Here is a 17,105-nt window from a genome sequence, read left to right on the forward strand (position 1 = left end):
TCTCTGGACCTTCTCACAGAGCAGTTCCCTGTGTGTGTGTGTGTGTTTAATGCACAAACGCCCCCCGTGCAGTGCATTTTTACACCCCCTCGCGTCCCCATCTGTGAGGGGAAATCGCCCCGGCTCGCTGCTCGCCTGACCGAGCCGAGGGGGCACGGCTGGTGACAGGCACAGCGCGCCATGTCGCGACAGGATCGCGACCGTTAGCCAACGGTTCCCTGGCGAAACCCGGCCTCAGAAACACGGCTGCTGAGGGCAGGGCACCGCCACCATTAACGTTTAAACCCAGGGGCGGGCGGGCAGCGCTCCCCCCTCACAGCTCGCCCCCTCACAGCAGGCGCTGCCGGGACTTGTAGTCTCCCCCCCCCCCTCTCCCGGCCTCCATTTCCCAGCCCCGCAGCGGGCCGGTTAATATTCATGAGGCGCCCTCCCCCTCCTTCTCCCTCCCTCCCTGTCTCCTCCTCCCCTCCCTAATGGCGGCGGCGCCGGGCGGGGAGCGGGGCTGGGGCTGAGGCGGGCGGCGCGGGGGCCCCTGCGCGGAGCTGCGCTGCCCGCCCTGAGCCCTGCGCCCCCTCCTGCCCTGCCCTGCCCTGCCCTGCTCTTCCCTTCCTTCCCCCCGCTCCCTTCCAGCAGCCGATGGAGCAGCCAGCCGCGGGCGCAGAGCCCGGCAGGAGCCCGCCGGGCAGCGGCAGCCGGGCGGAGAGCGGCGGCCCGAGGAGGAGGAGAGCGGCCGGCGGTGGAGGAGGAGGAGGAGGAGGAGGAGGAGGAGGAGAGGGAGGCAGCGGCTCGGCGCCCCCCGCCGCGCTGGCGACCCCCGGCGCCGCCAACTCGCTGCTGCTGCGGCGGGGGAGGCTGAAGAGGAACCTCTCCGCCTCCTCCTCCTCCTCGCCGTCCCCGGCGGGGACCCGCAGCCTGGAGAGGAAGGCGCTGCTGCTGCTGCCCAAGCCCCCCCGGCAGCTGCAGCCGCTGCAGCCCCCGGAGCGGGACTGGGTGCGGCGGGACGTGCGGCGGGGCTGCCTGCACGTCTACGAGCGCCACGCCGCCTGCTACCTGCGCCCCGTGCTCTGCACGCTGGACACCACGGCCGAGCAGGTGGCCGCCCGCCTGCAGCAGCTGGGGCACCGCGGCGGCGGCGTGCTGCGGGTGCTGGGCAAGCCGGGCGCTGCGACGCCTCCCCCCCCTCCTCCTCCTCCTCCTCCTCCTGCTCCTGCTGCTCCTCTTCCTCCTCCTGCCGCTCCCCCGCAGGGACCCCCGCCCGAAGCGGCCGACGAGAGCAGCGAGCCGCCCGCACAGCTCTACCTGGCGGGGCCGCCGCTGTCCTGCCCGGCGCTGCTGGGCGAGCTGGGGCCGGCCGGCTCCGACACGGAGAGCTTCAGCCCCAGCGCCGACAGCGTCTCCGACCGCCTGGACCCCTACAGCAGCGGCGGCGGAGGCGGCTCGTCCTCCTCGGAGGAGCTGGAAGCCGAGCCGGCGGCCCCCGACGGCCAGGGGGAGGCGGCGGGGCCGGCGCGGAGCCCCCCGGGGCCGGGGGAGCCGCCGGGGGCCGGGGGGGCTCCGGGGGGCGAAGCCGCCGCCGCCGCTGCCGGCCGGGAGCCGGGGCCGCCCGCCCTCTACGTGCAGCTGCACGGCGAGACCAGCCGGCGGCTGGAGGCCCACGAGAAGCCGCTGCAGCTCCAGAACGACTACCTCTGCCAGCTGGGCTACCGGGACCTGTGGCGGGTGCAGGAGGAGGGCATGGACGCGGAGACCGGCTGCCTCATCCGCTTCTACGCCGGTGAGACAGCGCCGTCGGGGCACGGGGGGGCTGCAGGTGCTGGTTTGGGGCTGCCCAGGGGTTCAGGGATTGTAGGGTGTGAGCGCTTGGCAGCACTGCCTTCCTTAAACTGCATCGCCCCTGAGCTGGGCTGCTGGGGGGAAGAAGCTCCCCACAGCTTCCCACAGCTCCATCCTGCAAGCGCAGCCCCTCTGCTCAGCCTCCCGCTTTGGGTTTCGTCGCTCGCTGTTTGCGATTGAGGCTCTAAGCTTGTCAAGAGCGTGAGCATAAAAGGCAAGAGCCTCGCAAACGCGGCCTCGCCAAGGCGACTTTGGGTACGGGAGGTGGGGAGCCTTGGGTGGGAAAAGTTAGCTCCCACGTTGCCATGACGCAACGCTGCCGTGTTGTAGGGCTGTAAAAATATCTTCCCTGTCGGCTGGATTGCTTGGTAAAAATACCTATTGTCATCCTGGAGTGCCTTGGGTTTTAACCGTCTCATCCGGCCCTCCAAAGAGGGGAGCGTGTTTAATGTCCAGCAAAGTGTTCAAAAGCCCAGCGAGTTCACCTCTGGAATAGGTAAAGGCAGTGCCCAAAGATCAGGTCCCGCTGGTAAAGCAGCGAGTGACGTTCCCTCGCAGGGCTGGCTGAGCAGTGGCACTCCGCTGAACCGTGAGAATTCAGCGCTTTCATGCTAAAAATACCGAGATTCCTCCCTCTAGTGAATTCCTCCGCATGTAAAACAGAGCTGGTAATGGCAGGCCGGGAGGGAGAGCGATGCTCGGGGTGAGTGCCCCTCGTTGTTCAGAGCAGCATGTGGGAGTGACGGCGAGCGGGCAATCCCTCCTTCCTTCAGTTTTCTAGGTGAGCTGTGCTCTGGCAAGGAAACGACAGGAGGTGGTTAGATTTGCAGGGGTCAGCAAGGAGATAAAAATCATTTTTTAATCAGGGTGGTCTGCGTGTGGCTTTGGCCGTGCCGGTGAGGGTGGGGTTCAGCAGGTGGTGTTGGAAGGAATGCTGCTCCCATCATTTCCATGCCCACAGCCCGGTGGGGATGCACGGGCACGCTTCAAAATGGGGCGACCGCGCGCCTCCTTTCCCAACGGGGTGCGTGCTGAAGAAAACACAGTCAGAAAACATTGCTAAGCCTTCTATACAGCTAAGCCTGTTTGCGTGTAGCCCTTATGCATTAAGTGATTAATTCTCTCTGCTCAATGCAGCTGTTCCGACTGTCTTATTTTAGTGTCTCAACTTGACTGCTAGCATAGTTCATACGTCCTGGACTTCCTTGTACAAGCCTTCTAAATAGAAATGTAAATCTATAAACACACATACAATTAAATGAATGCAAATTTGTTACGCAATTTCATATCCTAAGCAGTGCGTCTCTGCACTTCAAAAGTGCAGTGTTTTTTTTCGAAATCTTTATCTCTTTGGGGGGATCTGTGATCAACATCTGAAACACCTGTGATCAGGTGCTTGTAGCAGAGTGGTTCCAGCATATAATGTAGCAGGCCAGCCAAAAAGAGCTAAGAAAATAATATTGACGTGTCATCATACTGATTTTCTGTAACCGTCTTGGCAACTTCTTGGCTTCCTTATTGTAATTTTTTTTTTTTTTCCTACCAGATGATGAAAGGGAGGGAAGGAGGAAGACTTAAAGAATGCACATCAAATTAGACTTGGAAAGGGGAGTGTGTTTTGGCCCCAAAGTCGGGGTGTTTTGGTTAGGAGAAGTACCTTTTTGATAAATGATCCTCCAGGAATACCCTAAGGAATGCTTTAGAACAGTGATTTCCTGTTTGCCCCGGAGTTCATTGGTTTAAGCAGACTGGCTTGTCCCAATGGATAGAGAACAACTAGCATCTCTATCCCTGTAATTTCCTGCAGGCTGTCTCAGCAGGATTTGGTGATTCTGGCCTTGTACTGAAGTAAAATGGCATAAACCTAGGCTGGATTTATTGCGCTGCTTCTAAAAAGAATTCTTGTGTCTAATCCCCTTGAAGTGGGGACAGGAGAGAGCGTGTTGGTGACTTCTGGGCTTTTCTCTTTCTGGGGAGAGACAGTTTTAAAACTGGAAGATTTCAGTACTGAAACATAATGCTAACAATTCCAAACAGGGTAACGCGATGCAGCCAATGATATCAGTGATTACTGCATATCGGTGATTTCTCTAGTTGTGTCATCTGTTTAAAAAAAAAAAAAAAAAAAGGCATTTTAGGAAAAAAATAAGTAGGAGAACTGCAGAGCATCAGGGTTTTCACTGTGACAAAATAGCTTTCCTAATGTTTAGCTGTTCACAAACACTCTGTAAATGAAATGCCTGTTCCTTAAATGCAGCATTCCAAATTTAAACGGCCCAGAAAATAAAATGTGACACTAGGAATGTAAGAGTCCTTCTTGTATGCTGTTTTGACTCGCTTCAAAATGCGGTTAGCGCGTATTTATTTTGGTATCTCCCCTGCTTTTCTTACTCCGAGCGTGCGGTTGATTTCTTCAAGTCTCTTGACTGAGCCTTGCTCGGAGATGCTGCTGCTGCTGAAACAACATTCCTCACGGATTTTGGGATCTGATTCTGCTCCCTCTAACATCAGTTGGAGCAGAACTGGGCGTTAGTGGCTAATTGCGCCTGTCAACTTCTCCCTCTGTTGAAATCTGTCTGAAGAAGAGATACTGTCCTCAAAGTTTGCAATGCTTCATCTCTATTTCAAAGGATATGGTTAAATAGCTTTCTGCTGAGATACTGCTTTGCTGGTTATGGAACGGTGTAGGAATCCATAGTGCAATTACAGCCGTGATATTGTAGCTGGGAGACCGATTAGGTCAGACTTACTAAACTATTCCTAAAACCATAAGAGTGGCTGTGATCCAGAAGGCCTCTCGAAAACAAGTTATAGTATTCCTTATTGCTCTGTAAAAATAATTCTTGTAAAACGTAACTTCTCCCCGTGGCCTTGCCTTCTCTATGATTTGCATGTTGAAGGAAAAACAGCCCAATGCACCAATCTAGTCGCTTGAAAACTGCAGGACTGCCTGCTTGTTTTGGGACTTTAGGTGACAAGCGAGCGGGGAATCCTATTCAGTGCTGTGCTCCGCAGCGTTTACGTGGCGAGCCGCACCAGCGATTTGATCTTGGTCTTGAAGGCTGCTACAGGACAATGGATGTTTGAGGCTTTTTTGTTGTACAACCTCAAGGTGATGCTGTTTGTGATTCTGGCACTCAGCCGTCATTAAAGGGTGGGAAGGCCTACCAACAGGATCATCTGTGGTGGTCTAAAACTTTTTTAAAAGCATGCTTGGCAATTGGGGTCACGTGAAGGCTTCCAGCTGTATGGGCGAAGACAGGGTTTTGGATGCGTAGGGGTGGGTGAGAGCTGTAGGCCAGGCAGTGCTGGGCTCTGGAAGGTGACATCTGTTGAATCACCAGCCGTTTGCTGCTCTGCTTGGTGAATAACTCGGTTCAGCTATTTAATACGTTGGTAAACTCGCTTCAAGATGACTGATGTTCAAGGGAGGGAAACGTGCCAAAGACAGACGTGTTTTTTTTTAACTTGGGGTAGGACAACAGCTGTGCTGCAGAGAAGCTTCTGCCTTTGGAGCCCCAACGCAGTTCTGAGATCCAGCATCCCATTTAATGCGAAAAAATAGCTCTCCTTATTGTGACTGGGTATCTGTTTCTACAGCTGTGATTGGAAAGGTGAGGCCTTGCTGCGTGACCTGGCTGAAACTGAAAGGAAAAATAACCTCTGCCTGGGGCTGCCATGATCCTGACTTTCTTTTTCTTCCCTGCGTGACTTGTCTATGCGCTCTGTTTACCCTGTAATCATTTATGTGCTTGCATCTCCTGCAAGGGGAAGCAATACCGAAAACTACCCATTTTGGGAAGTTTTCATCTCATTTCAACGACGTCGAATCCGAGCAGGTTTGGCGTGGCCAAACTGGGGACATTTCCAGCCCTGTTTTCTAGGAAAGCGTGAAATGGCCGCGGTGCTGGGCTTGCTCCAGCTGCCTGTGGGCAGCGATAGCCTTGTGCTCACCGAGCCCCAGCTGGAAGGGGGTCTCTGGAAGGCAGGCGATTCCCTGGGGCTCCGGGGCTGTCCTCCCGCACAGGAGGAGCCCAGCAGATAAAGCTGGAATGCTGGTGGGACTGGCAGCTGAGCCTTGGTATGTAGCACCTGTTAAGCACAATGGGTCTTGCGGCTTTTACATTCTCTCGTGCTCCTGGCTAGCATCCATAACTGAAGTACTCGTGAAGTACCAGCAAGGGAGATTTTGGTGTCGTGTACATAAGTACATATGTACTAAATACATGGTACCTAAACCTGTGCACACAGGAGCTGTGTTTCCTCACCGCTGCAGCATGGAGTGCAGCGTTCTCCTTTCCCTTTTTTTTTCTCCATCCTTTTTATGTACTTTGATGCTATCCCTCTATCTCACCAGCTCTTTCCTTCTTTTTTTCTTTCTGAAACTGTACATAAACATCCTCTGGATTGTGGCACTGTTGATATACCTAAAAGCCTTTGTGCAATTAAAAGCGTCCATCTGTTCTGTTAGGACACTGGCAGACTGCTATGCATCTAAAGCGCTACGTGGTTCTTGGAAGGTACTACTGAATAGTGCAAAACAAAACAACAACAAAAAAGCAACCGCTAATTTGAAACAATGTTAGAAACTGGCGTGTGCTTCTTAACTACTGAAAATTAGTTTGTGGTTTAATAAAACAATGTGAAGAGAGATTTCTTTGTTATCCTGGTGGTCCTCTGGAAGAGGAGGAGGTATGAAACATGCCTGAGAAGGCCAGTTAGAAGAGGATGTGCACATGCAATTTCACAGCACAGAAGCTTAGAGAGAAATCCTAGAGTGCTCCCTTCTCCTCCTCCATTTGATTTGGAGGGAACCTGTACCTTGGATGCTAACAGCTGTATTTTCCACCGGGTTTAAGGGATTTCCATTTTGAATTAAGTGTTCAAGTTACTAGTGTGCCAATTTTTAGACACGAAAAAGGCAAAACAAATGCAAAAATGACTTGTAGCTTTCCACTTGCCTTGGACAGTAAATGCAAAGATGCTTTGACTTAGTCTTCAGCGTTTCATTTTTTCACTGCTTGTGGGATGTGGTGCACTGGCATTTTAAGTGAGATGGTAAAATCTCTGCACGTGTCTGTTTTCAGCTTCCCTTAACATAATTTTATTGCTGTATTTTAGAACTTCAACTCAGAAGGGGATTTGCACTATGGGAAGCTGTATGTCTGAAATAGCTTGCTGATCATTTTATTCTTAGACCCAGAGCACTGAATGTTGTATTTACCTCTGAGGGTTTTTTGTAAGGTCTGTTTTGTTTTTATTTTTATTTTTTGCATTTCTGTGGATTCAAATGGATGGACTTTGATGCTTGGAGTCAGTCGCAGTTTGTATGGGTAAGCCAACCAAAGTAAAAGGGGTGGAAATACTGAAGTTTGTTTTGTAAGCATCACTATCTTGGCTGTGTAACTTCGGCTTATTTTTTCCTTCTCAAAGATGTTTGAGAGAAATGCAACCAACCCTTGTAGAAAGCTAAAAAGATTTAAACTCAAGAGTGAAAGTATTTTTTTTTTTTCCCCTAGATTTGGCTTTAAGACAGGAGTTCTGAAACACTTAGCTTTTTACAAGATATTTAAGAAACTTCACAGGGACACAACATCCTCATTTAAAAATAATCAACAACCTCTTCCTTATGATACTCATGAGTAAGATTGGAAACTGAAGTTGAAATTCCAGCTGCATGGTAATGACTGAATTGTGTATAGATCTGAGGTAGTTAAGCACTGCAAATCCTGTCAGAAAATGTTCTTGTGAAAATTCTAGATTTTTAGCTTTCAGCTTCACTCAACAGTCCCCCTGCTTTTATTCTGTGTGTAATTTTTGCCCTTCAGATAGGTTTTCTGTTGTGCCAGCTGTAGCACTACCTTTTTGGAGAGAAATTTTTTTAATATTTCTCGCTATAAAATAAGTTATTTGCTGCAGAATATTTCTCCCAGTTGGGCTGGCATTTGACCAATTATGCTATCGTAACACAGAATTTTCCAAAAGTAACTACTGACATTCTTGTTGAATGTCTTCCAATTAGTTGCTGCGAAGCACTGAAAGCCATCTTAGGTGTTAGATAATTTTAGATTTAAATCTCTTTATTTATGGTGTATTTTAATTGACACCTTATTTACCTTTCTGTGTCTGCTAAGTGATAAAATGTTGCATGCAAAGCATCACTTTTTATGATATGCATCACTTGCCTCTTGAAATGCAGCAGCTGTCCGAACAGCATGGAGAGACATATGTGGGTCGCAAATGAGTAGTGCTATTGTGTCCAGTCGAAATACCAATCGGGATTTCAGGTGGGCAAAATTAATAGTCAAAACAATATTCTGTAGTGTTTGGGTAGTCACACCTGCTTTGGTGTGTTTGGTAGTGATCATAGTTTGGGGTCTCTTCTCTAGGATAGCACGGGCATGGTGTCCCCTTCCATACCCCTGCCACTGCCACGCAGAATCCTTCAGCGATGTAGGTCGATAGTCCAGTTTTCTATGCTGCTTGCCACAATCTGGCTTCTTCTTGCTTCCTTATTTAGCTAGCTAGCTGGGCAGACCTGCCCCTTTTAGTTTTACTGCTGAGATTTTCTGCTCTTGTGGTTGTGGTTCAAGTATGTGGAAGAATGGGAATGTTGCAGAATCTCTTGCGCTGTTTTTCTGTTGTTGTTGTTCCCCTCTACACCCTTTATTTAGGGGGCAAACATTATTCTTTGAAGAACATTTTGTTTACCAATGACAACTGTTAAATCGAGAAGAAAGACCTCCTGGAGTGAAGAGTCATTTAATTTCACAACATTGCATAGCGTCTTTGAAGCTTTTTCTGTTGATGGGGAAGTAAAATTTCTTCCAGCTGGCTTTGGCTTATTTGGACGGACGCTCAAAATACTCATTGCCGAACTAACTGTGTGTTCCTGGGTTTGACAGTTAGGAATAACCATTTACATATTGATTTAAAATACTAAGTTTCAGGGGATTTTTCTGTCCAGTCTCATCTAGCTCATTCCCGAGAAGGAAAATGAAATGAAGTTGTGTAAGAGACATAGGCGCAAACATCCAACTAGAGTGGAGAAGTCTTTTAAAGTTTAACTCAGATTTTTCCTGGGTCAAAGCTACATTCGGCCCTTTGAACTTCATAGGCCATTACCTGCTTGTTGCCTTGTCCAGTGGCAACAGGGATCTTCAAACCAACTTCAGTAGCCGCCCAGTTGTGTTCGTAATTCTCAGAAACACCGCAATCGCTGCATTAACCGGTTGCTCTCATCCGCGAGCACTGGGGGTGCCATGCCAGCTTATTTAAATAAAAACAAAACAATGGGCCTTGTTCCAAGGGAGTAATGAGGAGCTGGAATGCCTTTGAAGTTCAGGAGCCTGGGCTGTAGGTGCAATTTACATAAACCTAATTATGTAATCTGAATGCCGTTTCTCTTCCTGTTTGTTCAATTTTTGAATCTTTGTGCCCAAAGAGAAAGAGATAGTAAGACCTGCAATTAAGATAAGTAGCAGGCCACTCCTTTTCTGAATGTGTGCTCTGGCGAGGAGAGAATTTCTGAAGCAGCTTTAGAGGAGAACAAAACCTGCGATTCAGGCACCTTCGGCTGATGAGCATAAAACCAAGTCCTTTCCTTTCAAAAAGCTGCATGCTTCTTTAAACAATAACTATGCCCCGTTCAGCCTATTATTTGCTCTAAAACAAACGGTATAGAAAAGCTTGAAGTTCCTACTAGCAATGATTTTGCTTTCATATAAGCCGTATGATGGTCTGTAAGGAGCTCTCCTCGGTTTTAGAGCTACCTTGAAACGAGTAAGTTTCTAACTAGACACCAAGTTTCCTCATCAGAATGCTATGCAATGGCATTTTGTTGTCTCAAATGCCTGCTTTTTCCTCCTGTCTGATCTCCTCTAGCCTCTTAAAAGCAGATAATGGGCAGTAGCACCGGCTTTGTGAGGAGAGTCCTGCAAGCAGCAAACTGAACTGCACGTGCATCCTGCTCGTTTGTCAGATGGTTGGTCAGATCTACAAGTGACTGCTGATCATCGGATATTTTATGATGCTTATTGACTCGAATTATAAATGATGGAGGAACATATTTTTCCTTCTATTGTGTATTACTTACTAGGACAAACAGACCTCTAGGGGACAACAGTCTCAGTGAGCAGTCATTTTATTTATGAAACTTAATTATATCTGAGACAGCCTAATATTGTGTGTCATTATTGGCTTACTGCATCTACATATATTTGGCTTTCATGCTATAAAGCTTGCCTGGTATAATACAAAATGGGATGACAAAACCTGTTATGAATGAAGTGTGAAACTCCTGGAAGAAGGCTCGCAGGTATAATGTACTGAATTGAATAGGCTAGGAGGCTTTGGTGTCTTCTTATACCAATACCACAAGGTTACAAACACAAAAGCACAATAATTTGCAAGTTGCAAATGGGATGTTTCTAAAAGTAAAGTTAATCATGAGTGCGGGAGGTGCAACTTAATGTTTTCCGAAATGCCATCAGGTGACTGCTGTAATTATATGACAGGGATTTTCTTTTCCTGTTTCAGTCACAGAGTTAAGGATTTTTAATACACTGGCTCGGTGAAAGCGTAGTGCTCAGAGTATGATTGTGTCGATTAAAATTTAAAGATTAGAAGTAGACCAGAGCTTATATCTTTTCCGAGCAAGTAGCCGACTTTTCTTTCTTTTTTTTTTTCCCTCTTGGGTGTTGTAGCTAATAAAAGAAAGGACTGGCTGAAAATGGGAATCTGAACTCTTTGAAGTGTCCAAACGCTGTGAAGTGGCTGTGGACGTGTCTTATCTCTTTTCTTTTGGTGGCATGAAAATCATGTCTCCTGTCTGTATCAACCAAAATAGAATCCGTAGTCTCTATCTTCCGTGTGAATCAACTGAAGATTAATGTGATACATTTCAGACTATTAAATACAAAAAGTTTTTCCATTTCATACCTTCAAGAACAATGGAATCATCTGTATAAGTATATTCATTCCACTTGAGATTAGACTATAGCACTAAGGACTGCTTGGTTCATGTCTCTTTAATCTTCTTAATCAAGTGACAACTTTAATTCCTGCTAATACAAGAAGACTACATTACATTATTTTACTTTCTTTTGATTTGCAGATTCCATCTTGGGAATGTCTCTTGTAAGAAATATCTTTCGGGATGTTTGTTTTCTGAATCCATGCGATAAAAGATCCTTGTTTATTTATCAGGTTCCAGCTTTTTCCTTCATAAATAAAACCTAGAGCGCAAATATGCAGATCAGTATTGCTAGATACCGTAGCAAAAAGATTAAGAGGCTTTGTAGTCTGCAGTGGACTAAGTTATGTCCCTTTTGTCAGTGCCAAAATAAGGGTCCAGAGAAAACGGTCTACTAGAGCCTGGGGTATATATTATATGTATTTAATTTGCGACACTGTGTGTTGTGATTCTCTGTGTAATGCTCCACTGGAGTGTGAGCAGTTCCAGCACCTCTTGCTTCTTCAGTTTGGCATTAATAGGAGGCATATTTTTGAACTCATGGCAAATAGCACATATTGCACTGTGTGAGGGATCCTTCTAGCCCAGAATATGCAACTTAGCTCTTTTTCTGCAGGATGTTTTAGGGCATTCTTGGTTGCATTTACCAACTTCTTAATTTTGTCTAAGAAAACTTTTAGTTCTCGTTAAAGATTTTAGGAGGTTTCTCTGCAATACCCACTTATCAGTATGACTTTTTTTTTTTTCCTTTTCTCATGCTTCTGTGAGTCTATGTAAGAAACAGTGCCACTAAGTTATTGTGGAGAGGAGCATTTGTTATAGTGTAGGTAATGTGGGGCTGCCAAAACAAGTAAAATTTTCTCCTGAAAGTCACGGTACATAGCTACAACAAAATTGCTGTGTCTGTGTGTTAATAGTGTAGGATCTGGCAGTGATGCAGTAGATAGAACAGCCATTTAAAGGAGTTTAAGTTATATTTCACCTTTTATTACAGAAATAACCATGTGGAAAAATTCAAATATAAAAAAAAGTGTCAAATGTATGTTCTTTGCACATCAGCAGTGCATCTCTTGCAAATACAGGATTTTGAGGCAAAGGTTGTAGCCTGCATATTGTTCTCAAAGTGCTTTTCTATAGGAAGAACTTGTAAAATGGTTAGAAAGAAAGAAAAAAGCTTAATCACGCGTAGTAAGAGTTGTGGCTGATAGTAGAAGAATTCATGCTGTTAAAATCTTTGAACCTAAAACTGGGTGTATTGAATTTGTAACATCAGACTGACTTGTAAACAGTGGTATCACATACAGCACTTCAGAAATGCTTATACTTTTTAGGAATGTGTACAACAACCAGGGAGGAGTCTGAACATTTGGCAATGCTCTCCTACTTGCTGTCACCAGCTAAGCTGAGTACATTCAGCAGGTCAAGTTAAAAAATGCAGTTAGCAATCGCTGTCCTTTCTGAATTGTGAGGGAAGGTGCTGCTGAGGAATATGCTACAGAGCAAGTCTAGTCTCCTCTTGTAACCCTGCGAAAAGATGGATTCCTGGTAGGCAGGTTCTGGGAACTGCCAGCTGTCTGTCCAGGAGGAGATTGCATATGTGTACTTGACACTAAATACAAAAGCAGCTGTAATTTCAATAGGGGTGCCTGTCCTTATGCCTATACGTTGTCTTCGTTCTGCAGGGTTCTTAAGCATATCACGCGTAAAGAGGTAGTGAATGTGAACCTTTCCAGACATGGTATTGTGCCTTCAAGTCTTCTCATATTGACAGGCCTTAATCAGAGATGTTACTGGAGCCTGTCTTCCATGGGTCCTTTGGCCACTGTGTCCTGGCACTCTGTGTGTTGTTGCTGGCGCTTTTGCTGAGCTCTTTTGTAGCTCATATTCCCTGATTTTTCTAAACATGTAGGGCATATACTTGTTTGAAAATCCTTCCAGCCTTTCGCTGTAGACATGGCTATACTGCTTTGCAGCAAAACATGTAGGCATCCAAAGATGGTTGGAGATTGTCTAACCTCCTTACCTAATGTAGATGCTGCCCATGCCAAAACAAATGGCATGGCATGAAGTTAGTGCCCACTAATCTTTTTGTAGCAGAAATGTGTGAATATTGTCATGTAATCGTCCTCATTAGCATGGAAATAATGATATCATGCTATTTCCCTAATGAAAGATTATGCAGACCTTGTCTTACACATAAATGTCCTGTTTTGGCTTGTTGGGCTCTCTTGAGCCTTTGCTTCTCAGCACTGGAGTTACTCTGGTCCTTCTGGCAGCTCATGCTCAGAGGAATATACCCCAGTGAGTATCTGTTCACAGACAAGCATGCCTGGCTTTCTTGCTTTGAATGTGAATATCTGTTTGCTTCTCTTTCTTGCTAGGTTATGAAAAGCATGGTCATAGCTGGTTAGTCTCATTAAGCAGTATCATGATGGCCACTAGTCTGAGCACTTCCAATTGGTGTGAGTTGGTGGATGGCTGGCATCTTTCTGGTAAGGCATGAGGGCCAGGTGCGGTTATCAGTAGAGATGTCAGGTAACAGGCTGCGTTCCTGAATCATAAGCAAGGCTTGCTGAACCTTGAGAACAAGTACACTGTGCTCTGGGTCACTCTAATCTGTGCCTGCATGTGCTGTTCTTAGTCTCTCATCCTCATTTTCCTGCACGTGTATCACAGAGTCAGAGAATGGCTGGAGGTTGGAAGGACCTCTGGAGGTCATCTGCTCCAGCCCCCTGCTCAAGCAAGGCCAATTACAGCAGGTTGCCCAGGACCACGTCCAGCAGCATTTGAATACCTCCAAGGAGGAGACTCCACAACCTCTTTGGGAAATTTATACCAGTGCTCAGTCACCCACATCCCGAGCATCCTCTCCTCCAGGCTGAACAACCCCATCCTTTTCATGTCTGCTCATAGGAGAGGTGATGTGGTCCATCCACCATCATCGGGTTTGTCCATGACTCTTCTACTGAGGAGCCTGTTCTGTCAGGCTGTTGAGAGATTTGGTGAGAAGCAGAGCCCTCAATAAGGGAAGCTGCCTTGATTTTGTTTTCCAGTCATTTTTAAAGCAAATTGCAGAGTGGATTTGTTCCTCGCTAGTTACTAAGGCGGGGAAGATGACAAGTACTCCCATTTTCATGGCTGGAAAGAAGTAGGGGTTTTAGAATCTCACTGTTGGGGTAGTTGTTCCTGTTATAATGTGTGTGCTTTAATTTTTTACTGAAGCTAAATGAGTATCTGTTGAATGCTGCAGTGCAAATCTAGTCAGGGGCTGAAGGTGCAGTGCTGATGTAGCTTTGCCTGGAAATGTCTTGAGTTTCCCAGTAAAGGAAGAGCAGAGGTGACAAATGGGCATGAGAAGGAAGCCTGGCTTGTCAGCAATCTGGTCTCGGCAGGTAGGACAGTGCTCTGACACCATCGCCATCCCCTCTGGTTGCAGGGCCCGGTGGAGGCTCACCCTGAGGAGAGGGAGAAGGCTGGGCCCAGGCACCAGGGCTGCGAGCTCCGCGCAGCCACTTGGGAAGGGGTTCCTTTCGCCTGCCGTCTAATGGATTCAGCCTTTTATTTTATAATATAATTAAATAACCAGGCCTTTGTGAGGCTCCTGAATTCCTTTAATTTAGCGGCAGCACAGAAGCTGAATTCAGAGCATTCATGGGCCTGTACTATCTCCCTGACTACTTGCCAGGTCTATTCATGCTGTTCTGAGTGCAGGAAGTTCTCACATTCATTCAGGACTGGGGGTGGGGGGTGGGTGGGAGGCGTTGTGTGCTTGGCTTTTTTTTTTTTTTTACTTTTTTTTTTTCTTCTTAAAGCAAGGGAAATGGTTATAAGGAAAATTCTTCAGTGATTCCCTGGGACCAATTTACCAACTGTTAATCTGTGAGTAAATAATGGGAACAGTTTATACACTTGGCAGCTCTTGAGAAAGAGCAAAGAATCATGAGAAGTTCACAGTCCACAGCCCCAAGATAGCTGAATGCTTTGGTATGTTAGGATTTGTCTGAACAGGGATAGACCAGTACTTTTCTGTTAGCACACGTAATCTAATATATTCTGAAGTACTAGGTTTGATGAGGAAAACGTTACTCTGGCATGTGCTAGCTGGCTGCTTACGCTTGCTCAAGTTAAATAATTCTTTCTCTGCTGGAGCCTTAATGCTCTAGCCAATATGTTCGTGTTCTCTTGCAGACGGCTACTAATCCTCCCTTGAGGAGAGGGTGAGGAAGTGTATTTGCTGCCCGGTGAGAGCAGAGCTGGTGGAATATTACCTTTCCCTTGTCCAAAGGAAAGCCAGAGAGAGAGAGAGGAAAAGGTAAAACAGAAAGCAATGAAAAAAATCAAAGCAAGCAAACAGGAAGTAGAAAATCATTTGCAAGCTTAAGCATTCACTTCACTTCCCAGGAACTGTCCCACATCTCTAATCTGTGGTATCTAATCTTTATAACCAGATACCACAGTGATAGACCTAATTGACATGTGTAAAGTACATAGCTGAAAGGAAAGTGACTTTTTGCTGTAGGTTTTCTGCTGATGAAACTGACAGGTCTTGGGAAGTATGCAGGTAGGTAAATACAGCGGATAATCTGCAAGCAGGTTGCATTTTCACCAGAACAAGCATAATTATGGTAGTACAGACTCTTCAGATTTGGTGCTTGCTTGTAAAGTTCTGTGCCTGGATCCTCTGTTCTGCACTTGAAAGAGAGGTGCTTGGCAGCAAAGTTGGTAACAGCACTGTGTAGCTGTGAATGAGCAGGAAGGTCCTCAGCTGGAAACCCTTTAATGCATACAAGGCAAGCTGTATTTACCGTGTTCCTGCTGGAAAATGAATTGGAGGTGGGGAACCCGAAGTTTGTCTCTTAGGATGTGCTGAAGTGCACCTTTCTGTTCAGGGGTATAAAACTTGCCAGCCACTGTACTCTTAGAAAAAAAGTTTTTAACTTGGATTACCCTAGGGCAATGTAATCCCTTCATAACATTCTGCCTTTATGGGGATCCTGGCAGGCATAGGACTTAATGACTCCCCCTGCTAGGAGACTTATTTTGCCACTGTGATGCTGACCTACAACTTTATGTTCTCCTGAAAACCAAAATGGGTGTTTAGGCTGTGTTCCTCTCCTTTGTGATTTCTGTACGAGAAAGCATTTCTCTTAGGTTCTGGTATAGTTCTGTTTGTCCACAATAAGTACTTGGGCTCTTTTTGACCTTTTCTCTTTCCATTTTTTAGCTGCATATTTTTGAGATCTGTCTGAAATCTTCTTTCTGAGATAAGTTGTCATGAATTAAACAGTTTCTTATGGTACTGTTGTTTCTAGAATCCCAGTCTGTTAAGAACATCTACTTGTGGATCATGGCACGCATTACCACACGTGCAAGTGTATGAAAGTGATGCCAAGTTTTCAGGATTGTTCTAGCAAAAACAAGGAAACAAGGAGTGTGAAATTACTGTCACTGGAGAGTCTCTTCATTGCTTTTTTTCCCCCCTTTAATTTAGAACTCTTGAGTTCTGATTTCTGCTTTTTATTACAAGCAATGGTGCTCAATATTGGTGGCAGTTTTCTATGTTTACCATTTTAAGCTGTTTTAAATTTTAGCATTTTAAACTGTGACAGCTTGGCTTTTTACATATATGTGTATGTATATAATATATAAAGCCTTCTGTTTATCTCTCCATGTAATTATATTTTATATGTTCTCTTCAGAGTTTAGAAGGCCATTACACATACTTTGAGAGGCACATACTTTGTGAACCCAATTTCATAACAAGGCTTAAAAATATATGGAAGTACACGCTTGCTTCAAGGTTGTTTTTTGGTGATTTTTTTTTTTTAGCAACTTGTGAAAGTCTTTAGCAAAACAAAGATAAATAGCACCAGCTATTCCACACATTCTTGAGTAGTGGAGGAAGGGAGTATGTCGATTGAGGGAAGGTTTGCAAGTTAAATAAAACTGTTGTTGCCAGGCAGCCCAAGAAGTGAGTTGGCATCACTTGAAAATGAGAGTAGATTGTGGGTTGATGTTGGAGCAATGTGGACAATGGAGAAATAGAGAAAAGAAAGAAACTTGAATGCTTTAAAATTAGCTTGTTTCTGCTTCCAGAACAGGCAATATTGAAAGGAAGGTAGCTATCTTGGAAACCCTATGACTATTGTGAGTAAGAAGAGAGCTGGACTACACTGAAAGTCTAATTCTCTTATTTTTTTTTTATTATTATCACAGTATGTCATGGTGAGTTAATGACTGCTATTACAAAATAGGATGTTAGAACACTTGAGATTATACTCGGGCTCCGCCTAGCTAT

At 46.0% G+C, this 17,105-nt stretch overlaps 1 protein-coding gene across 1 annotated transcript in view; it reads left to right on the top strand.

Moving 5' to 3' along the window:
• Nucleotides 1-439: 439 nt before the first annotated feature.
• Nucleotides 440-17,105, top strand: part of PHLPP1 (PH domain and leucine rich repeat protein phosphatase 1) — a 128,454-nt gene continuing 111,788 nt past the window's right edge. The window contains exon 1 of the mRNA XM_068670903.1: nucleotides 440-1,774. Coding sequence (XP_068527004.1) covers nucleotides 637-1,774 — 1,138 coding nt within the window. The 5' untranslated portion in view covers nucleotides 440-636. The remainder of the gene's footprint in view (nucleotides 1,775-17,105) is intronic.

Source organism: Anas acuta, chromosome 2, assembly GCF_963932015.1.
Source record: "Anas acuta chromosome 2, bAnaAcu1.1, whole genome shotgun sequence".
NCBI classification, from domain to species: domain Eukaryota; kingdom Metazoa; phylum Chordata; class Aves; order Anseriformes; family Anatidae; genus Anas; species Anas acuta.